Source organism: Vombatus ursinus, unplaced genomic scaffold (assembly GCF_900497805.2).
Source record: "Vombatus ursinus unplaced genomic scaffold, bare-nosed wombat genome assembly UNPS02014817.1, whole genome shotgun sequence".
Lineage (NCBI taxonomy): Eukaryota > Metazoa > Chordata > Mammalia > Diprotodontia > Vombatidae > Vombatus > Vombatus ursinus.
The window spans coordinates 1,845,097-1,862,646 of NW_020954595.1; the positions used below are offsets into that span (position 1 = coordinate 1,845,097).

The 17,550-nt window shown below is 40.7% G+C and overlaps 1 protein-coding gene across 6 annotated transcripts in view; it reads left to right on the forward strand.

Annotated features, from left to right (window-relative positions):
- TASOR (transcription activation suppressor) overlaps positions 1 to 17,550 on the forward strand; it is a 71,516-nt gene that overhangs the window by 49,978 nt on the left and 3,988 nt on the right. For 5 of the 6 annotated variants that reach the window (XM_027835834.1, XM_027835837.1, XM_027835833.1 and 2 more), the window contains 4 exons: positions 2,168 to 3,120; positions 7,258 to 7,380; positions 8,019 to 8,178; positions 14,652 to 14,760. In XM_027835834.1, the coding sequence (XP_027691635.1) occupies positions 2,168 to 3,120; positions 7,258 to 7,380; positions 8,019 to 8,178; positions 14,652 to 14,760 (1,345 nt within the window). The remainder of the gene's footprint in view (positions 1 to 2,167; positions 3,121 to 7,257; positions 7,381 to 8,018; positions 8,179 to 14,651; positions 14,761 to 17,550) is intronic. The other variant, XM_027835835.1, reaches the window with a different exon arrangement.

Genomic DNA, 17,550 nt, shown 5'->3' on the forward strand with positions numbered 1-17,550 from the left:
TCTCAGGTATGGGAGGGACAGACAAACAAAGGCTGCCCAGGGTTAAAGAGCATTAGACTTTGGAGTCGGAGCAATTGGCCTGGAATCCTGGTTCTGACCCTTCTGCTGTATTACTTTTGGCACATTATTTCACCCCATTTTCCTTGGTTGGACTAGGGGACTTCTGAGGAGCTTCCAGTTTTAAGTCATACGATCTCGTAGGGCAGTCTGTGTATTAAAGGATAGGTGTAATAGACAGGTGAGGAAAATCTTTTTAGTTGGATACAATTTTTTTATTTTTCTAAAATGAAAGTAGTTGAATAATAAAATTTGAATGCATTTCAGTCTTAATGTTGCTTCTTTATAACCTGTGAAAAGTTAGTTTTATTAAGTTGATTTTTCACAAATATGCAATATCGTTTGGATATTCAAAATATTTATTAAACCACAAACCTGTCAACATATAGATCAAAGAATATAAATTCAGACCAACTAATTCATAATTATGTTCTAGATAAAAAAGGCGTATTGCAACAACTCTAGGTATACCATAGGTAAGTACTAATTTGAACAGGGAGTTTACTATGTGATTAAAATATTTTGAAAGAATTAGATGAAGCTGAGGGCTTTGAGTTGAAGGATCTTCTATTTCGTAGACATACATCTATTAGGAATAACAGTTTATTAACATCTGCCACCAATTAAGAGAATTGTAGTTGCTGAAAACTTTATGAAGTAGTCAATGAGTGTTATTTTACTCGTGAATCAATTCAGTCAGTCAGTAAATATTAAGAGGCTCCCATGTGCCAGGCATTGTGCTGAGGGCTGGGAATACAAAAGGAAGGGTCAAGAAAGACGTTTCCTGCCCTCCAGGAAAATAGCCAGAAGCTGAAAAGCCCTTGGGGGCGGGGCAGCCAGCCAGCCAGCTTGGAAAGGAGACGGTTGCCCTGAGTTTCCTCCTTAAATGGAGCTTTTGGGGTTCGTGGCTTCTCCCTCCAGTTAGAGGAGGAAAAGCGAGGGAAGGATGTGTGATGCTGGAGCTCTTTGGATCCTGCAGGATGGTGAAGTGTTTCTAATGATGAGGTTTTGGGGAAGTGTAGAGGAGGTAGAAAAGCCCCAGTGTATAGTGCAGCTGGGGGGGGGGGGCGCCAGGAGTATTTTCAGGGACCTCCTAGTTCGGTGCTAGTGATGTAAAGACAAAAGGAAATGGCCCCTGGCCTCAAGAAGCCAACATCCTACCTAGAGAAAACAATATTCATTCAAGATAAACCCAAAATCTACAATTTTGAATATTAAGTTGATTGCTTTCAAAATGAATGTACTACTTTGAATTACTTTTTAAAACCTTTATAGACAGAGGCTCATACTTTGAATCTTGTAAAAGGCAGCATTTTCTAGCAGAGAGACATTTTTTATAAACTCTGAAATGTGGATGTATACTGTCTAGCATATCAGTTAAGGAAATCCTTTCTCCACTGGGAACATCTCAAAACGTGTTTAAAAATGCTTCACCTTTTGGAGATTTTTCTAGATTAGTTTTTTGGGAGCATGTAACACAGAATCTTAATAAAGTGGGCATTTTATTATGTTAACCTCATTGTTGTCTCAGTACTTAAGTATTACTGATGTAGATGACCATAGTTGTCATGACTTGGCAAGCAATGAAAGAATTGAGCAAACCTACTCAAAGAACAACCCATCACACCAAGACTGCAGAGGGAAAATAGGTAACACTCCCTTCTGTTGATGCCAAGCTTGCATGTTCTCTCCCACTTAAAAATGAAAGCAACAAAGTCCCATTTCCCCCTGTTGCTCAAAGTTGCTATTTTTTTGACCATTAGAATTTGGAGTCCAGCTACATGTAGGACAAATAGGATATGATTGAGATTCATGGTTGGCACTTAAAATTTTTTCTAGTTATCTACTGCTGTGACTAAAATTAGAATGAAAGATACTTAGCTTTATATGTACACTAGTGTTGAAAATTTTTCCAGTTTTAGAGAGAAATGATTATTTGACTTCAATTGCCTACTGTAGCGTTTGGCCCTGGGGGGTTTATTATAGGGCAAAGAGAACTTGATAGCTTACAGTGTTCCTTACAATTCCTTACAATGATTTTATTAAACTCCGTCTTTATGTTGCTAATCTTCTTGATTTGTTCTTATAATAATCAACTTTTCCTGTGTAGGTATGAAATCACCAGAAGAACAGCTAGTGTGTCTGCCGCCAGAGGATGCCTTTCCTAACGATCCCCGGGTAATAAGTAGACAGAAGAGTTCTGATGACCAGTTTCCGTACTCTCCATTTTCAGACACAGTAAAGGGGCCACCTGAAGATGGAACGTTAACAAGTCAGGGGATGAAAATGGACGAGCAGTGTGTGTTAGCAGCAGAGAATCCTTTGGCAGCTACACATGCACTGAGTGGAACCACAGAAAGTACAATGTTAGAGGAATATAATTTGTTTTCAAGGAAAATAGAGGAGATTTTGAAGCAAAAAAACATTTCATATGTCAGTAGAATTTCCACACCTTCCTTCTCAGCACAAGAAAAAATGACTAAATTTTCTGCATATATATGTTCTGAAGGCTCAGAAGTTAGTATCCAGGAGTTTGTAAATGGCTTACATGACAAATTGAGTATTATCATCACCAAAACATTATCGTGTGACCCGCCTACACCTACCATCAGTTCTAGTCCTGAAGATAGTTGTGCAAAGATAGGGTTGACTCTTCCAACAAGTCAGGTTAGACAAGTTTCATCAAGTGATTACAACACTGAACGAGGACCAGAATCACACGACCATCATCCTGGGCAGAAAGACATTGACTGTCATGAGCAGCCTTCTTCCACCACCTTGGGTTTGGCCGAAGCAGAGCCAGATCAGGGTCACCAGGCCCCAGACCTTATACAGACGCCTGATCAGACTGCTTCTAGTGAGGGCACCCTGGAGTCAGGGGAGAGCTCCAGAGTACCCAGTGACATAAACATTTCTACCCAGCCATCTTTGTCAAGCTTTATAAGCCAGTTAGAGCCTGAAGTGTTTAACAGCTTGGTAAAAATCATGAAAGATGTCCAGAAAAATACTGTGAAATTTTATATTCATGAAGAAGAAGAAAGTATGCTTTGCAGAGAAATAAAGGTAAATACACTTGAGGGAAATACAAAGATAACAGTATTACAAACATGAGTTTGGTTTAGGTAAAGAACTTCAAACAAAATATCCTGGAGTCAGATCTTAATTTGTTCTATGATGGTATAATCATATGACTTTCTTGCTACAAGTCATGCTGGTTTTTCATGATGCCTTAAACTCTTGTAAAGCTGTTTTAAAGCTTTCCCTAGGTTTTATCTTTAAAAATTAATAATCCATAGCAGACTTTGTTTCATCTAAGTTGAATGACAATGTTTTTTAGTATACTACAGGCTTTAACATTTGTGCGTTTAATTTTTTCCACTTCAAGCACTCATGTGATTTTATTAGTAGCCTCCTTTTCATTTTGTATTGACAACCATTCACATTTCTGGCTGTGCACAGTAGAGAAAAAAATCAATTATGCTGGGCCCAGCAAACGCCCTGCCTCCTCTGCTGCCTGGCTCCCGAGTGTCCAGACGAGGGTCGAGGCCACTCAGACAGGAGTTCTGAACTCAGACTGAGGCTGGGGACTCATCCCCAGGCATGTGCTTTTCATAAGAGAACAGTTCAGCCATGGAGATGAGAGGGACCTTAGAGATGTCAGGCTCCCCCTTTCCCTTTTTTACCTCAGGGATTCTTCTGACATAGCTCTCCCTGGCCCTCCCTGTCCTGTCCGGCATTGATTCTCTTCTCCCTTGCATTTTATGGGTTGTTTCCTAGTTACCATATTAGGAAAAGTGCATGTTATCAGAGTTAATGTTTTGTTATAAAGACTTGTATGCAGAAAAATGTGTTTTTAGCAATCTCTAGCAAAAGATTCCAATTCTTGGTGGTTGCAAGAAACCTAACCCTCATTTCCCACAGGTTCATTGTATCAGTATTTGTGTTTTTGACTGATGTGCCTTTTTCTAGGAAGATGAGCATTGAGCATTGATAAGATCTCTCACGTTTAAATTGGTTTTATCATTTTTATAGCTTAATCTCTGCTAGAGATAAACTGATTTCATTTTACTCTTTGACCTTGGGGGATTCATTTAATGAAGAAAATTAAAATTGCTTTCCAACCCGTTAATTTACTACAACTATTATAATTATTAAGTTGAAAGGCAACATTGAATAACCTTAAAGTCAGGAGGACCCAAGTTCATGTTCTGCTGCCTCCCACCTCTGTGACTTTGAGCAAATCTTCTATCCTTTGTTGATCTGCTTCGTAGGGAGTTCCCACACTAGGAGTTTTCAACATCAAAGAAGTGACAGGGTCTGATAGTCAGTGAACATAGGAAATGTTCTCTAGAAGAATTATTTTCTTCTTCTGTATAGGAATGTAGATAACCTTCCCATGTTGAATAGATTTATCAAGAGTTGTGCTTTCAGTCTTTGCAAATCCCAATTAATTGGAATAATTTCTGGAACTTGGCTTTCAGGGGAAATTAACAAAAGTTGGGGGCAGGGGGCCTCTTTTCAAGGATTTATCCCTCAAAAAGGAAGCTTCTTGGAGGAGTAGCGAATGTACTGCTAGGCTAAAGTGATCCAAATCATTTGCTTTGAAACATCTATGTTGTTTTAAACCATATCTGGTGTTTATGATGCCTTATGACACTCTCTAAACATCTCTAATTGTCAGACTTAACTGTGTTTACTATTTTATTTTCTAAGGAGAAAAGTGAACCATTTAAATTCTTTTTAGTTTATCCATAGTTACCTAGAACATGCTACTTTAATTGTGTTCTCCAGTGATCTAAGCATTTAAGGCATTATCTCCGTAATATTTACAAACAATGGCTTACATTTATATATTATTTATTTTTTTTATTTTTTATTTTTTAGCATTCATTTTTAAAAGATTTTGAGTTCCAGATTCTTCTCCCTCCTTCCCCTCCCCTAGACAGGGAACAATCTGATACAGGTTATATATGTACCATCATTAATCATTTCCACATTAGTCATGTTGTGAAAGAAGAATCAGAATAAAAGGGAAAAACCACAAGAAAGAAAAAAAAATGAAAACAGTATGCTTCCATCTGCATTCAGACTCCATAGTTCTTTGTGGATAGCATTTTCCATCATGAGTCTTTTGGAATTTTCTTGTATCATTGTTTTGCTGAAAAGAGCTCAGTCTGTCATAGTTGATCATCGCACAATGTTGCTGTTACTGTCTACAATGTTCTGGTTCTGCTCACTTCACTCAGCATCAGTTCATGTAAGTCTTTCCAGGTTTTTCTGAAGTCAGCCTGCTCTTCATTTCTTATGGCACAATAGTATTCCATTACATTCAATGTACCACAACTTGTTCAGCCATTCCTCAACTGATGGGCATCCCCTCAACTTCCGATTCTTCGCCACCACAAAAAGAGCTGCTATCAATATTTTTGTATATGTGGGTCCTTTTCCTTTTTTTTATGATCAGAAGTGCTACTGCTAGATCAAAGGGTATGCACAGTTTTATAGCCCTTTGGGCATAGTTCCACATTGCTCCCTAGAGTGGTTGGATCAATTCATAACTCTACCAGCAACGCATTAGTGTTCCAATTTTCCCACGTCTTCTCCAACATTTATCATTTTCATTTTCTGTCGTTATATGTTGTTTCATGGCTATAAAGCTCTTTACATACTTGATTTCATTTGATACTTCAGACCATAGTACAGATGGTAACTATCCTCATTTTAAGGAAACTGAGGCTCACAGAGCTTGAATTGACTTTCTCAGGGTTCCTGAGTTAGTAAGTGGCAGAACCAGGACTCAAACATGTGCTTTTCCCACTCCACCACAAGATTCCAGTTGGCCTCTAGTTATGATTTCTTTAGGGGTGCTGCTGTGGTGGTCCAAGATATGTCTCAGAGCTAAGCTCTCTATCCTTGGAATATCCTTCCTCCTCCTGTTTCCCACAACTTGTCCACCATGGAAAGGAGTCAGAAGAATTGAGAAGTTTGACAGTTGTTAGCTCCTCAGTACTGATGCCCCTTTGAGGTATATGTAGTTGACAGACCCTTGGCATGCGGTGTTAGAAAGGCATGGAGATAACTGATAGGGCTTTAATTTCTAGAATCACCAAGAAATAGCAAATAAATTGCCTGCTTTTTGTTCCAGTATAGCCTAATGAACTTTATGCACTGCGATCAGAAATTAGTCTCTTCCTCATGGTGCATTTTAGTTCTTTCATGGGATAAATAATTAAATGTTTCTGTGATTAATAATTTATATAACTGAAAAAAGTAGATATGTTTTCTGTTTTTCAGAGATGATATGAAAATGAAAGGTTACATTAAAATCTTTAATTATTTCAGCCAAGGACTATTGCGAAATTGTCAGAAAAGGTGTAATCCTCTCAGTAACATGAATCTTGAAATGGTAGATGTAGATTGAAATTCCATGACTAAGATTGTTATAACAGAATCACAGTTTTTGAGATGGTTAACTAGTCCAACCTCCAGATCCAGAGAACTATCACAATCCAGTCTATAGTCTTTATTTGAACATCTGCAGTGAATGGGAGCCTCCCCAGTGCTGTTCGTTGTCTTTTTGGAGAGCTTCTCGTTATTAGGGTTTTCATGTATTCCACTTAAATCAGCTTTGCGGCTCTGGCCCTGTTCTTCCCACACCACCTTCTAGGGTTCAGTGGTTATGGTTTCAGGGCCAGTTTTTGGAAATGAGCTTTGCTCTGAAGCCACCATTGCACAAAGTTGTGAAAGTGTCTGGTGAAGAGAGGAGCTTCACTGGGCCTGGGGCTATTTTCCAAGGGCTTTAGAATTTCCTTCTGGAGACAATTTTGCTGTTTCTTTGAAATACCTAGAACAAAGTAAAAGATCGAGTGAGAAATCTGCTTGCCATAAAGAAAGACTTTGTGAGTTTGAAAGTTTCAGATGACTCCTTAAAAATAGTTGACTCCAAGTGAGGCAAATGAGGTTTTAGTCCTCGTGCGGTCATGAACCAGCTGTGTGTCTTCATGGCATGGGGGTCTCTCCTGGCTTTCGTTTCCTCATCTGTCAAATCACGGGGGGTGGATTTAGATGTTTGTTGCTGTACCGAACATTTCATAACCAGGTTTATATATATGTTTCATGATTTCAGTGTTTACTTAGCAATTCATATCCAATTTTTCTTGCATATTTGTGCTTTTTTCAGACTGTTTTTTTCTTGAACAGGAATACCTTATCAAATTAGGCAATACAGAATGTCATCCAGAGCAGTTTTTGGAAAGAAGATCAACATTAGATAAACTATTGATCATCATTCAAAATGAAGATATTGCGAGTTTCATTCACAAGGTGGGTCTTATCAGGTAGTGGTGTTTTGTAAAGAATGATTCGTTACTAGGTTTTGTGTGCCTCCTTTTGAATGTTAGTCTGTGAAACACAGACAGTATTTGGGTTTGTCTTGGTGGTAGGTTGTAGGATAGCTCACCTTGGGGTTGCCTCTCTTTCCTCCTGAAGTCTGAAACGCCATCTTCACTTTGCTGTATTCTGTTCGTCTTAAGCGTCACTTCCTCCCTGAGATTTTTGGTCAGCACTGCCTAGTTTAGTGCTGTTATTTTTTTGTCTAACTAGATTGTAAGCTACTTAAAGGCTAGACTCAGTTTAAAAATTTTTTTAAATCCTTCCAGTGCAGTTTGATCATATGCACGCATACCTTGCCTGCCTGCCTACCTGTCGATACATCTATATATATATACCTATTGATTTTTGTAGATGATGTGTATATCTGTGGAGATAAAGATATTTGTATATAGATATAGTCAGATTTTAAGTGTATAACTTAGATGATGGTCAGGAGTTCCATACAAAATTCACTTTAACACAAAAGTGAAGCTTGTAGATTTTAATAAACTTCATTATATGGCCCCTTCACACTTGGCATTTCAGTGAGTAAATTACTTTTGTGTCTAATTTTCTTTTTATTTAAACAGGTACCTGCCTTAGTGACTTTGAAGAGGCTCTCCTGTGTTAGTTTTGCTGGAGTTGATAGCTTAGATGATGTGAAAAACCATACATACAATGAATTGTTTGTTTCTGGAGGTTTTATTGTGTCGGATGAATCTGTTCTGAATCCGGAAGCTGTCACAGTTGGTGAGAATTTTATTTTTTTTTTAAATATTCCCACCCCAGTCTTCTTATTCAGTTTTAGGTCCTCCTTAAGTTTTCTTGCTTTTTAGCTTTTTCTCATTATTCTGTAACTGTTGGAGTGTAGTACCCAACTCCATGGACTTATTCATTCTCATTTTGGTCCTTTTGATTACAGCTCTAACATTTATAGTTCATTCCAGTTGTGTGTGGTGGGTAAGTTGGTGATAACTAATTCATAGCTTACCCAGTGCCTAGTTCAGTAAGCTGTAGAGTCATTGCTATCAGCATTTCCTGTACTGATGTGGCTTGTAGCTAGGCGGTACTATGGTTAGAGGACTGGAGCTGGAGATAGGAAGACCTGAACTCCTGTGTAGCCCTAGACACTTAGTAGTTGTGTGATCTGGGCAAGTCACTTACCCTCTGTCTCCATTTCTCATCTCTAAAATGGGAATAATATATAGCAATTGCTAATTATTATTGTTAGCTATTATAACTTCTCTATGACTTAGTGAAATGTCTGTGAGAGTTATGTCAAAAAAAAAAGTGGCCCTATAAACTGCCTTGATTCTGAGGCTCCACCGGTTTTGGCAGGTCAGTACTCCTAATGACAGATACAGAGTCTGTTATTGGGCTCATACTTGGAACCTTTGATGAAAACCTGTTGGAACTTAGGTTCAACAGGTATAGCCTTTGGAGAGCCGGGCTTCCTCCATGCCACGTGCCAGGATACCACCCTCATTTGTGAGGTGTTTTCTGATAATCCATCTGTCCACAAGATCACATCTTGTCAATCAAGTGCTTTCTAGAATGATTCCTAAATTTACTTAGAGAAGTATTTATTCTTAATATGTTACCTCCTTTCTTACATTTTTATTTTCTTTTTAAAATAATATGTAGCTTTTAAAAAGGAGATGATTTGTACTATACCACTCAGTGTCAGTGACATCTATGACCGTGTTTACCCATATTTTGGGCATTTGTCTGTAGAGAACCTTAATCTGTGGATTTTATTTATTGCTGACTCTACTTGGAGCTTGTATCCCTTGAATTCCTGTTACTCTCTTCTTTTCTTCTTTCTGTGCTATCCTTCCTCCCTTCTGTGTGGCTCGTTAGAGCTAAGTGGCTGGTTCTCCCCTGCCCCTTTGGGCAGGTATATTGTGACTGGCTCTTGTTAGATAGATTTCATCTGTGACCAGAAACTTGGCATTCTGATCTTTCAAAGCAAGACCCAAAAGTCCCACTTCCATTCTGAGATAAAATTTTAGATAGCTGCACATGCTGCTGGCAACTATAGGTAGACACAGTGAGAAATCTACCTTTGTACCTCTACATTTGAGGGCTTTTTGGGCTTATTACTAATAATTATCAGTGCAGCTTTGCAGGTTCCTTTCTTTTAGAATGACCGGAAGTGGTTATTGAATCTGGTTAATGTTTTGGAGCTGCCTCAGTGTCCCTGAGGCAAAAGAGTCACCACCCACCATTTCCCATCCCTTCTTACTGGCTCACGATGCCCTTGAGTGCAAGACAGTGGTTCCTCCTGAACGTGGGGACCTTGGTCATTGTCAGAGGCTCTGTAGGAACCCCGGCATCCCTTGGTCCGCGATAGCTTCCCTCTTGTTTTGGCTCAGAAATCCTCTCAGCAACCCTTCTGTGTTTCCTCCCTGATTTGTAAGTTCATCAGTGCTAGCTGGTACGGGCAGGAAACAACAGCAGAACCACAGCACTTGCCCTCTGAGCTGCTTGGAAGTGAGATCTGCAGTCGTCTTCCTTCTTTTTGGTGCAAGCCTTCTTGGCTTACCACCGTGGCCCCTGCCCAGCTGTGCCGGCTCGCTTCCCCCTGGTGCTCTAGACCCTTCCGTGGATGGGAGGCTCTCTTGCCCCATGGGGGGGCAGCAGGAGAAGCGAGGTATAGCTTATTTAGCAGACAAAGGTACAAGGGCCAGCTGTCTTATGAGATCCCCTATGGCTACTTCTTAGCAGTCCTGGCTCCTTCTCCGCCCTGGATGGTGTTGGTCCTGATCCTCTCCCTCTCGGATCCCTTCAGAAATGTTTCTAGTTTTTACGGGACTTATGCTTCCCAACATCCTTCCCTCCTCCCTGCATTTTCCAGGGAGCCATTCCTTATAACCAGCAAGGACGAAGGTGTTGTCACCCCTCAACAGAAGGGCCGTTTAATAAAGAGAACCCTGGGCCCTTCGCTGAAGGGCGGGGTGTTTTCATTTCAGGGGCCAAGTTTAGTCCTTTGGATGCCACCGCCGGTTGTGCTTGTTGTTCAGAGCCTGCTGAAGGACTCCATGTATGAGGCAGGAAGACCTAAGTCCAGACCTGACCTCAGACCCTTACGGACTGTGGACATATCCTGGGTGTGTCAGCCAGCCAGATCTCTTACCTGTAAAATGAGGATGATAGTGGCATCTGCTCTGGGAGATGTTGGAGGATCAGATGAAATCCTATTCCTAAGAAGCGTTCTGCAGTGTTTGGCCCGTGAGAGGTGCTATCTAAATGCCGGCCTGGCTCACACTTTGCATCTATTCACGTTCGTCCTCTTGGGTTCTTGGTATTCAGCATGTTCGTTTTATTTTCTCAGTGCATGATGGTCCAGTACGTTTCTGGTCCCTTAATTCTCACTTTCTTTATTTCTAGTTCTTTGGTTCTCCGGGCAGTGCTGCTGGACCTATTTTGGAGGCTGTAGGGCCTTTCTCTTTTGTGATTGATTTCTTTGGGGCATGGCCTCCGCAGCCCATCTCTGGGTCAAAAGCTATCAATATAAGTTGAAAGATTTTTTAATTCTAAACTGAAACATCAAAAAGAGCATTTCCACACAAACAACACAAAGGATCCTCTGTGAAACTGAATAGCCATCTGATATGGTATTCAATTTAAAAAAAAAAAAGGACGTGATAAATAGACATGGTATTTTGAAAACTGCCGTCCTTGTCTCTGCTCCTTCTATAAATTTTTTTTTTGGCTAGGCAGTGGGGTTAAGTGACTTCACCCCAGGGTCACACAGCGAGTAAGTGTTATGTGTCTGAGGCCGAATTTGAATGCAGGTCCTCCTGAATCCAGGGCTGGTGCTCTCTCCACTGTGCCATCTTACTGCCCCCTTTCTATAAATTTTTAAAACTATTTCAGTCACTTTCTCCATATTTTGTTACATCATTATTGCTACCTTGTACACTTCCCTCTCGTTTAAAAGCTGAGAGAAAGAAACAATTACAGAAAAGCCTGTCTTGTAACAAATAAGCACCGTCAGGCAAAGTGAATCTACGGTATCCAGCGTCTCCTCTGTAATTCAGCCCATCAAACTCTTTCAGTATGTGGCACACTGCTTCTTCCTGAGGGACCTGGACGCCTGGTCAGTTGTTGCTTTGATCCCAGTTAGGCTTTTTAAAATGTGTTGTTGCTGTCCTGAAAAATTGTTTTGCTCCCTTTCCTCTGCCTCGGTTATTTTGAACCAGGAATTTTTGAAATCTTTTGTCATTTATCAAGGCTTTGTGAAATCCATCCACCACGGTTTGTTTGGCCATTCTGCCATTGTCCAAAGCGTCCATGTGTGTTCTCATCCTTTTCTTTTTGTTCTCTTTTGATTGCTTCTTAGCAATAGGTTTGTTTTCGTGGCAGCTATATTTCCTTTTTAATATTCTCTTGCTTTATCGGACACCCCTGTCCCTGCTTATTTCCGAGTGAGTGAGTGAGTGAGTGAGTGAGTGAGAGTGTGTGTGTGTGTGTGTGTGTGTGTGTAACCCTCCTTTGTCAGTGATGAGAGTGTGGGTCATCTAATGGCCACTCATTCCATCCCTTCCTCCATGTTGGCTTATTTATTCTCTTCAAAAATCTCAGGTTTTTTTTAGTGCTGTTTTTTTATTTAGTACTTTATTTTCCCCTAGTTACATGTGAAAACAACTTTAACATTCCTTTTTAAAACTTTGAGTTCCAAATTCTCTCCCTCCGCCTCTAATCAAGAAGGCAAACAATTCAACATAGGTTATACTTGTATAGTCATGCAAAGCATATCCATACGTCATCTTCTGAAAGAAAGCATAGACAACAGGAAAAAAAAAAACTCAGGAAAAATAAAAATTTTTTAAAAAAAGTCTGCTTCAATCTGTATTGAAACACCATCAGTTCTTTCTCTGGGGACGGATAGCCTTTTTCATCAGAAGTCCTTCAGAGTTGTCATAGATCGTTGAGTAATCTGTGATGTTAGTATTGAATTTGCCTTATTGCTAAGTTGATGGTGATGCTTAAGCTGGAGAGGCAGCATCCTTAAAGAAAAGACAAAAGGTGGGAAGAGTCAGTGTTGGAGGGGGTGAGAGAGAGAGGTGCACCAGTGCATTGTTGGTGGAGCTGGCATTAGTTCATTTTCATTAAAATTTTTTTAAAATTGCATTTTATTTTAGGTTTACATTTCTTTCTCCCCCCTCCCCTCCCCCCCCGTTTTGAGAAATCAAGAAAAACAAAGCCCCGTTATAAACATGTATAGTCAAGTAGAACAAAATCTCGCATTGCCCTTGTCCAAAAATAGAAAAGATATGCCACAGTCTGAATTGTGAATCTATTCTCTCTCTGGAGGTGGGTAGTATGCTTCATCATAAATCCTCTGCAGTTGTGATTGGTCATTGTGTTGATCAGATTCCTTAAGTATTTTCTAAATTGACCGTCTTTACGGTATTATTGCAAAAATTGTTCTCCTGATTCTGCGCTCTTTACTTAATTAGCATCAGTTCATACAGGGCTTCTCACGTTTCTTCATCATTTCTTGTAACAGTATTCCATAAAATTCATATGCTAGGACTTGTTCAGCCATTCCCTAGTTTAATGGGCAAAAAGACTTCAGCAAAAGACTTCCTACAAATATTTTTGAACATAGGAGTCTTTTTCCTTCTTCTTTGATCTCTTTGGGGTATAGACCTACCAGCAGTATTTCTGGGTCAGAGGTATGCCCAGTTCAGTAACTTTTTTAGCGTTGTTCCAAATTGTTTTCCAGAGTGACAGTGCATCAATGTACCTGTTTTCCCACAGTCTGTCCAAGCCTGTGTCATTTTCTTCCTTTATTATCAGGTTTGCCAATCCAATGGATGTGATACAGTATCTCTGTTGTTTTAATTAGCATTTCTCTTAATTAGTGGTTTTTACATTTAAAAATAGTTTCAAATAATTTTTCCTTTTTTTAAAAAATATACTAAAATTTTCCCCAGCATTTCTCTCCTCACCCTTCTAGAGACCTCTCCCATATTAACAAATACTTTATTTTTTTTGCTTAGTTTTTTTTTATTAATTTATTTTGATTTATCAATAATCACTTCCATATTCTTTTGAGTTTAAAATTTTTCTCCCCCTTCCTCTCCACCACCCTCCCCAAGACGGTGCACAATCTGATATAGGCTATACATATACATTCCTATTAAACATATTTTCACATTAGTGATGTTGTAAGTAAAAATTAGAACCAATAGGAGGAACCGCCAGAAAGAGGAAACAAAACTCAACAGAAGAGGAAAAAAAAATAGCAATTCAACTTCCATAGTTCTTTCTTTGGATGTGGATAGCATTTTCCATCACGAGGCCTCTGGAGATGTCTTACATCCTTGTGTTGCTGGGAAGGGTTAAGTTTATCAATATTAGTCATCGCACAATGTGGCTGTTATTGTGTACAACGTTCTCCTGGTTCTGCTCACTCCACTCCGCATCAGACCATACAAGTCTTTCCAGGTTTTTCTAACAAATGCTTTTTAAAGAAGAGAAAAATACCAGCAAAGTTGAGGAATACTTTGAAAAACACATTTGTGGGATTCTCACCTCTGTGATAGGGTGGGGTGGGGCTGTCTTTTTGTAGCTTTCCTTTGGAGAGATCCAAGAAGACTTACTTGTTATAATTTTGCAGCGTTCACTTTTGACGTTTTAGTGGTTAGTCTTTCTATTTCCATTGTAATTGTTCTATGCCTTGTACATGTTTCTGTGTTCTTATAGTCATCAGTTTTCAGTCATCAGTCCAATGTTTTGGGGCTCTGCCTCTTTTAGTGTTGTGAGGGTCAACTGAGATCATTTTTGAAAAGTGTTTAGTGTAGTGTCTGGCACATAGTAGGTGCTTTATAATTGTTTCTTCCCTTCCCCTTTCTATCATTGTGTCACCAGAGGTCCTAGGATAATCTACCTACATCTTTCACTTGGGCTTGGAGTCCTACTTGTGCTATGTACCCTTAGTCCAGGCCTCATGTTTTGGGACCTAGGGTGCCATGGGTGCCAATAAATGGCTGATTGCTGGATGAGTTCCTGGTCACTCTCTGTACATGCTTAAGGATTCTCTGGCCACAACATTTCCGTGTCCAGAGCCTGGTTCATATTATTCCTGGAATTAAGTGCTTCTTGATAGAACTATCCAGAGGGAAAGAAATGAAAGCTTGCAAAAGATGTGAAGTACTTAGTTTCTCTTCAATTTGTCTAATGAACTGAATTACCTTTATTATTTGTAACAGAGAAGCTCAAACGTTTCTTGGCATTTCTTGAAGAACTAAATACTCCAGATGGCAAATGGCAATGGAAAATTCATTGTAAAATTCAGAAAAAGCTCAAAGAAGTGGGTAGGTAAGTATCTGAAAACAAATTTAATATTTTGACTGTGACTTTATTACCATCATTCAAGCTTTGCCTTTACTCTTTAAGAAAGAAAAAAAAAGTTGGAGTTAGGGAGGGAGGAGATTATTTTTTCTCTGGAAACACAGGACTGCTTTTGGTCTCAAGAAAATAGCCCCTTTGGAAGAGAGATGGCATTTTGTGAATATTTTTTGTTCATAATTTTTAAAGCTCTGATGAAGGCAGATTGGCTTCGTTAATAGTTAAGTGTGTGTCAGATAATCGGCATGCTTCATCTATTTGTTGTAAAGTGAGCAGTGTGGCTACCCAGATAGGGCTCTTCCAGTGGACGCTTGGCTGGGATTGATCTTGGGACCAGCAGGATGCAGAGCTGCTCCTGAGTTGGTCTAGAGCAGGGGTGGGGAACCTGCTGCCTTGAGGCCACATGTAGCCTTCTAGGTCCTCGGGTGCAGCTTTTTACCTGAGTCCAGGTTTTATAGAACAAGTCCTTTTATGAAGGGGATTTTTTCTGTGAAATTTGGATTCAGTCAAAGGGCTGAACTTGAGGACCTGGAGGGCCACATGTATCCTCGAGGCCACAGGTTCCCCACCCCTGGTCTAGAGTGTTCTTGGGAAGCCCCTCCTCTAGTCTAGAAGAACAGCGTGGTAGCCTTGCCCAGGGTCACACCACCAGCGTTTGTTGTCATTAGTACTTGACCAGGTGGACCTGACCCAGAGCCCTTCAGTAAGAAAGCTCTGGGAAATCAGCTGTGAGATGGAAACGTTCATTGTGGCAGCAGTTTGGTTTCTGGCATCCTTAGATTTGTAGAGCATATTAAGCACTTACACACTTACCCTGTTTAATTTAGCCCATATTAAATACCTGCTGTATTGCTGGGCTGGGGTTGGGTTGGGCAGGGCAGGGCAGAGAGAGACACACACACACACACACAAATAAATAAATAAATTTCTTGTCCCTTTGAAGGTTGAGAGTGGTGGTGATCATCACATATCCACAATTAGTTAAACTGCAAAATACTGTTACTTCATCATCACCTTCAGTCATCTCTGACCATTCTCTCTCCCTACCTCCTCCTCCCCTTGTACCCAAACTCCCAGCAGTGCTGAGTCAGTTGCCAAATATTCTGGTTCTGCTTCCACAATCTCTCACCTGAGCCCCATAGGTTCCTTCCCCGCCTTCATGAAGACCATTCTCCCAGTTAAGGCTCTCTTCACCTCCTGCCTGCATTATTGCAACAGCCTTTTAATTGATCTGATTTTAGTCTTTGATCTGCTCTCCACATACCTGCCAAAATGGTATTCCAAGCCCACAGGTCTGATGATGACCCTCCAGGCAATCGGTAAACATTAAATGTCTACTCTATGCCCAGCACTGTGGGAAGTGCTGGGGTCAGAAAAAGAGGCAAAATACCATCTCTGTCCTTAAGGAGCTCACAATTGAATGGCAGAGACAATAAGCAAACAATTGTGTAATCAGCAGAGGAAAGGCACTTGAATGAAGAGGGGCTGGGCAGGACTTTCCCTGGGAGCCTGGTTGGATTTTAGTTGAGACTTAAAGGGAGTTAGGGAGGGGCAGGAGGGAGAGCCTTCCAGAGGTGGGGGATGCTAGAGAGAATGCCTGTAGTCTGAGAGGGGCTGTCTTGTTCATGGAACAGCCAGGAGGTCAGTGTCACGGAGGGTTTGAAGGCCAAATAGCATTTTGTATTGTATCTTGGAGGTAGTTTGGTGTTTATTGATTAGGAGATGACAAGATCAGACTTGATCCTTTTCTTAGGTCAGCTCTAGGAAAATCATTTTAGTGGCTGAAAGGGGAATGGACTGGAGTGGGGAGAGCCTTGAGGCAGGCACACTCCTCAGCAGCTAGTACAGGAATTCAGGGATGAGGTGATGAGGGCCTGCACCATAACCATGGTAGGGGCAGTGTCAGAGGAGAGAAGGGGGTGTATTTGAGCAATGTTGCCAAGGGAAGATCAACAGGCTATAGCCCCATATTGGATGTGGGAGTAAGAGATATGGGAGCTATCCAGGTTGACTTCTAGGTTGCAATCCTGAAGGATCAGGAGGATGGCATTGCTTTCTACAGTAATAGGGAAGGTTGGGGGGGGGGGGGGGGGGTTTAGAAGTAAAGATAATGAGTTGTGTTTTAGATAATGTTGAGTTTAATGTCTATTGCACATCCAGCCTGAGATGTCTGAAAGGCAGCTGGACGTGCAGGAGTGGAGATCAGCAGAGATTGGGGCAGGAAAAGTAGATTGAGAATCATCATAGAGATGGTAATTAAATCCATGGAAGCTGGTGAGATCACCAAGAGGGAGAAGAAAAGGGGATCTAGGATAGAAAGAACGCTGAGGGACACCTATGGTTAGAGGGTGTGACTTGGAACATCTGGCAAAGGAGTGGCTAGAGAAGAAGGAGGAGAGCTGAGAGAGGGGTGTGAAGAGAGTGTTAAGGAGGAGAAAGTGACCAGCTGTATGAAAGACTTCAGAGAAGTCAGGAGAGTGGAGGTTGAGGAAAGACCAGTGGATTTGTCCATTAAGAGATTGCCAGTCCCTGTGAAGAGAACAGTTTCATTGGAATGCTAAGTCAGAAGCCAGATTCCAAGTGGTTAAGGAAGAGAGAGAGAGAGGAGAGAAAGTGGAGGCACCTAGTGTAGATGGCCTTCTCGAGGCCTTTGGCCACAAAGGGCAGAAGAGATCTTGGATGATCGTGGGGAGGGAGGAATCATGTGGGATTTTTCAGGATGGAGGAGACATGAGCGTGTTTGTAGGCTGTAGAGAATGA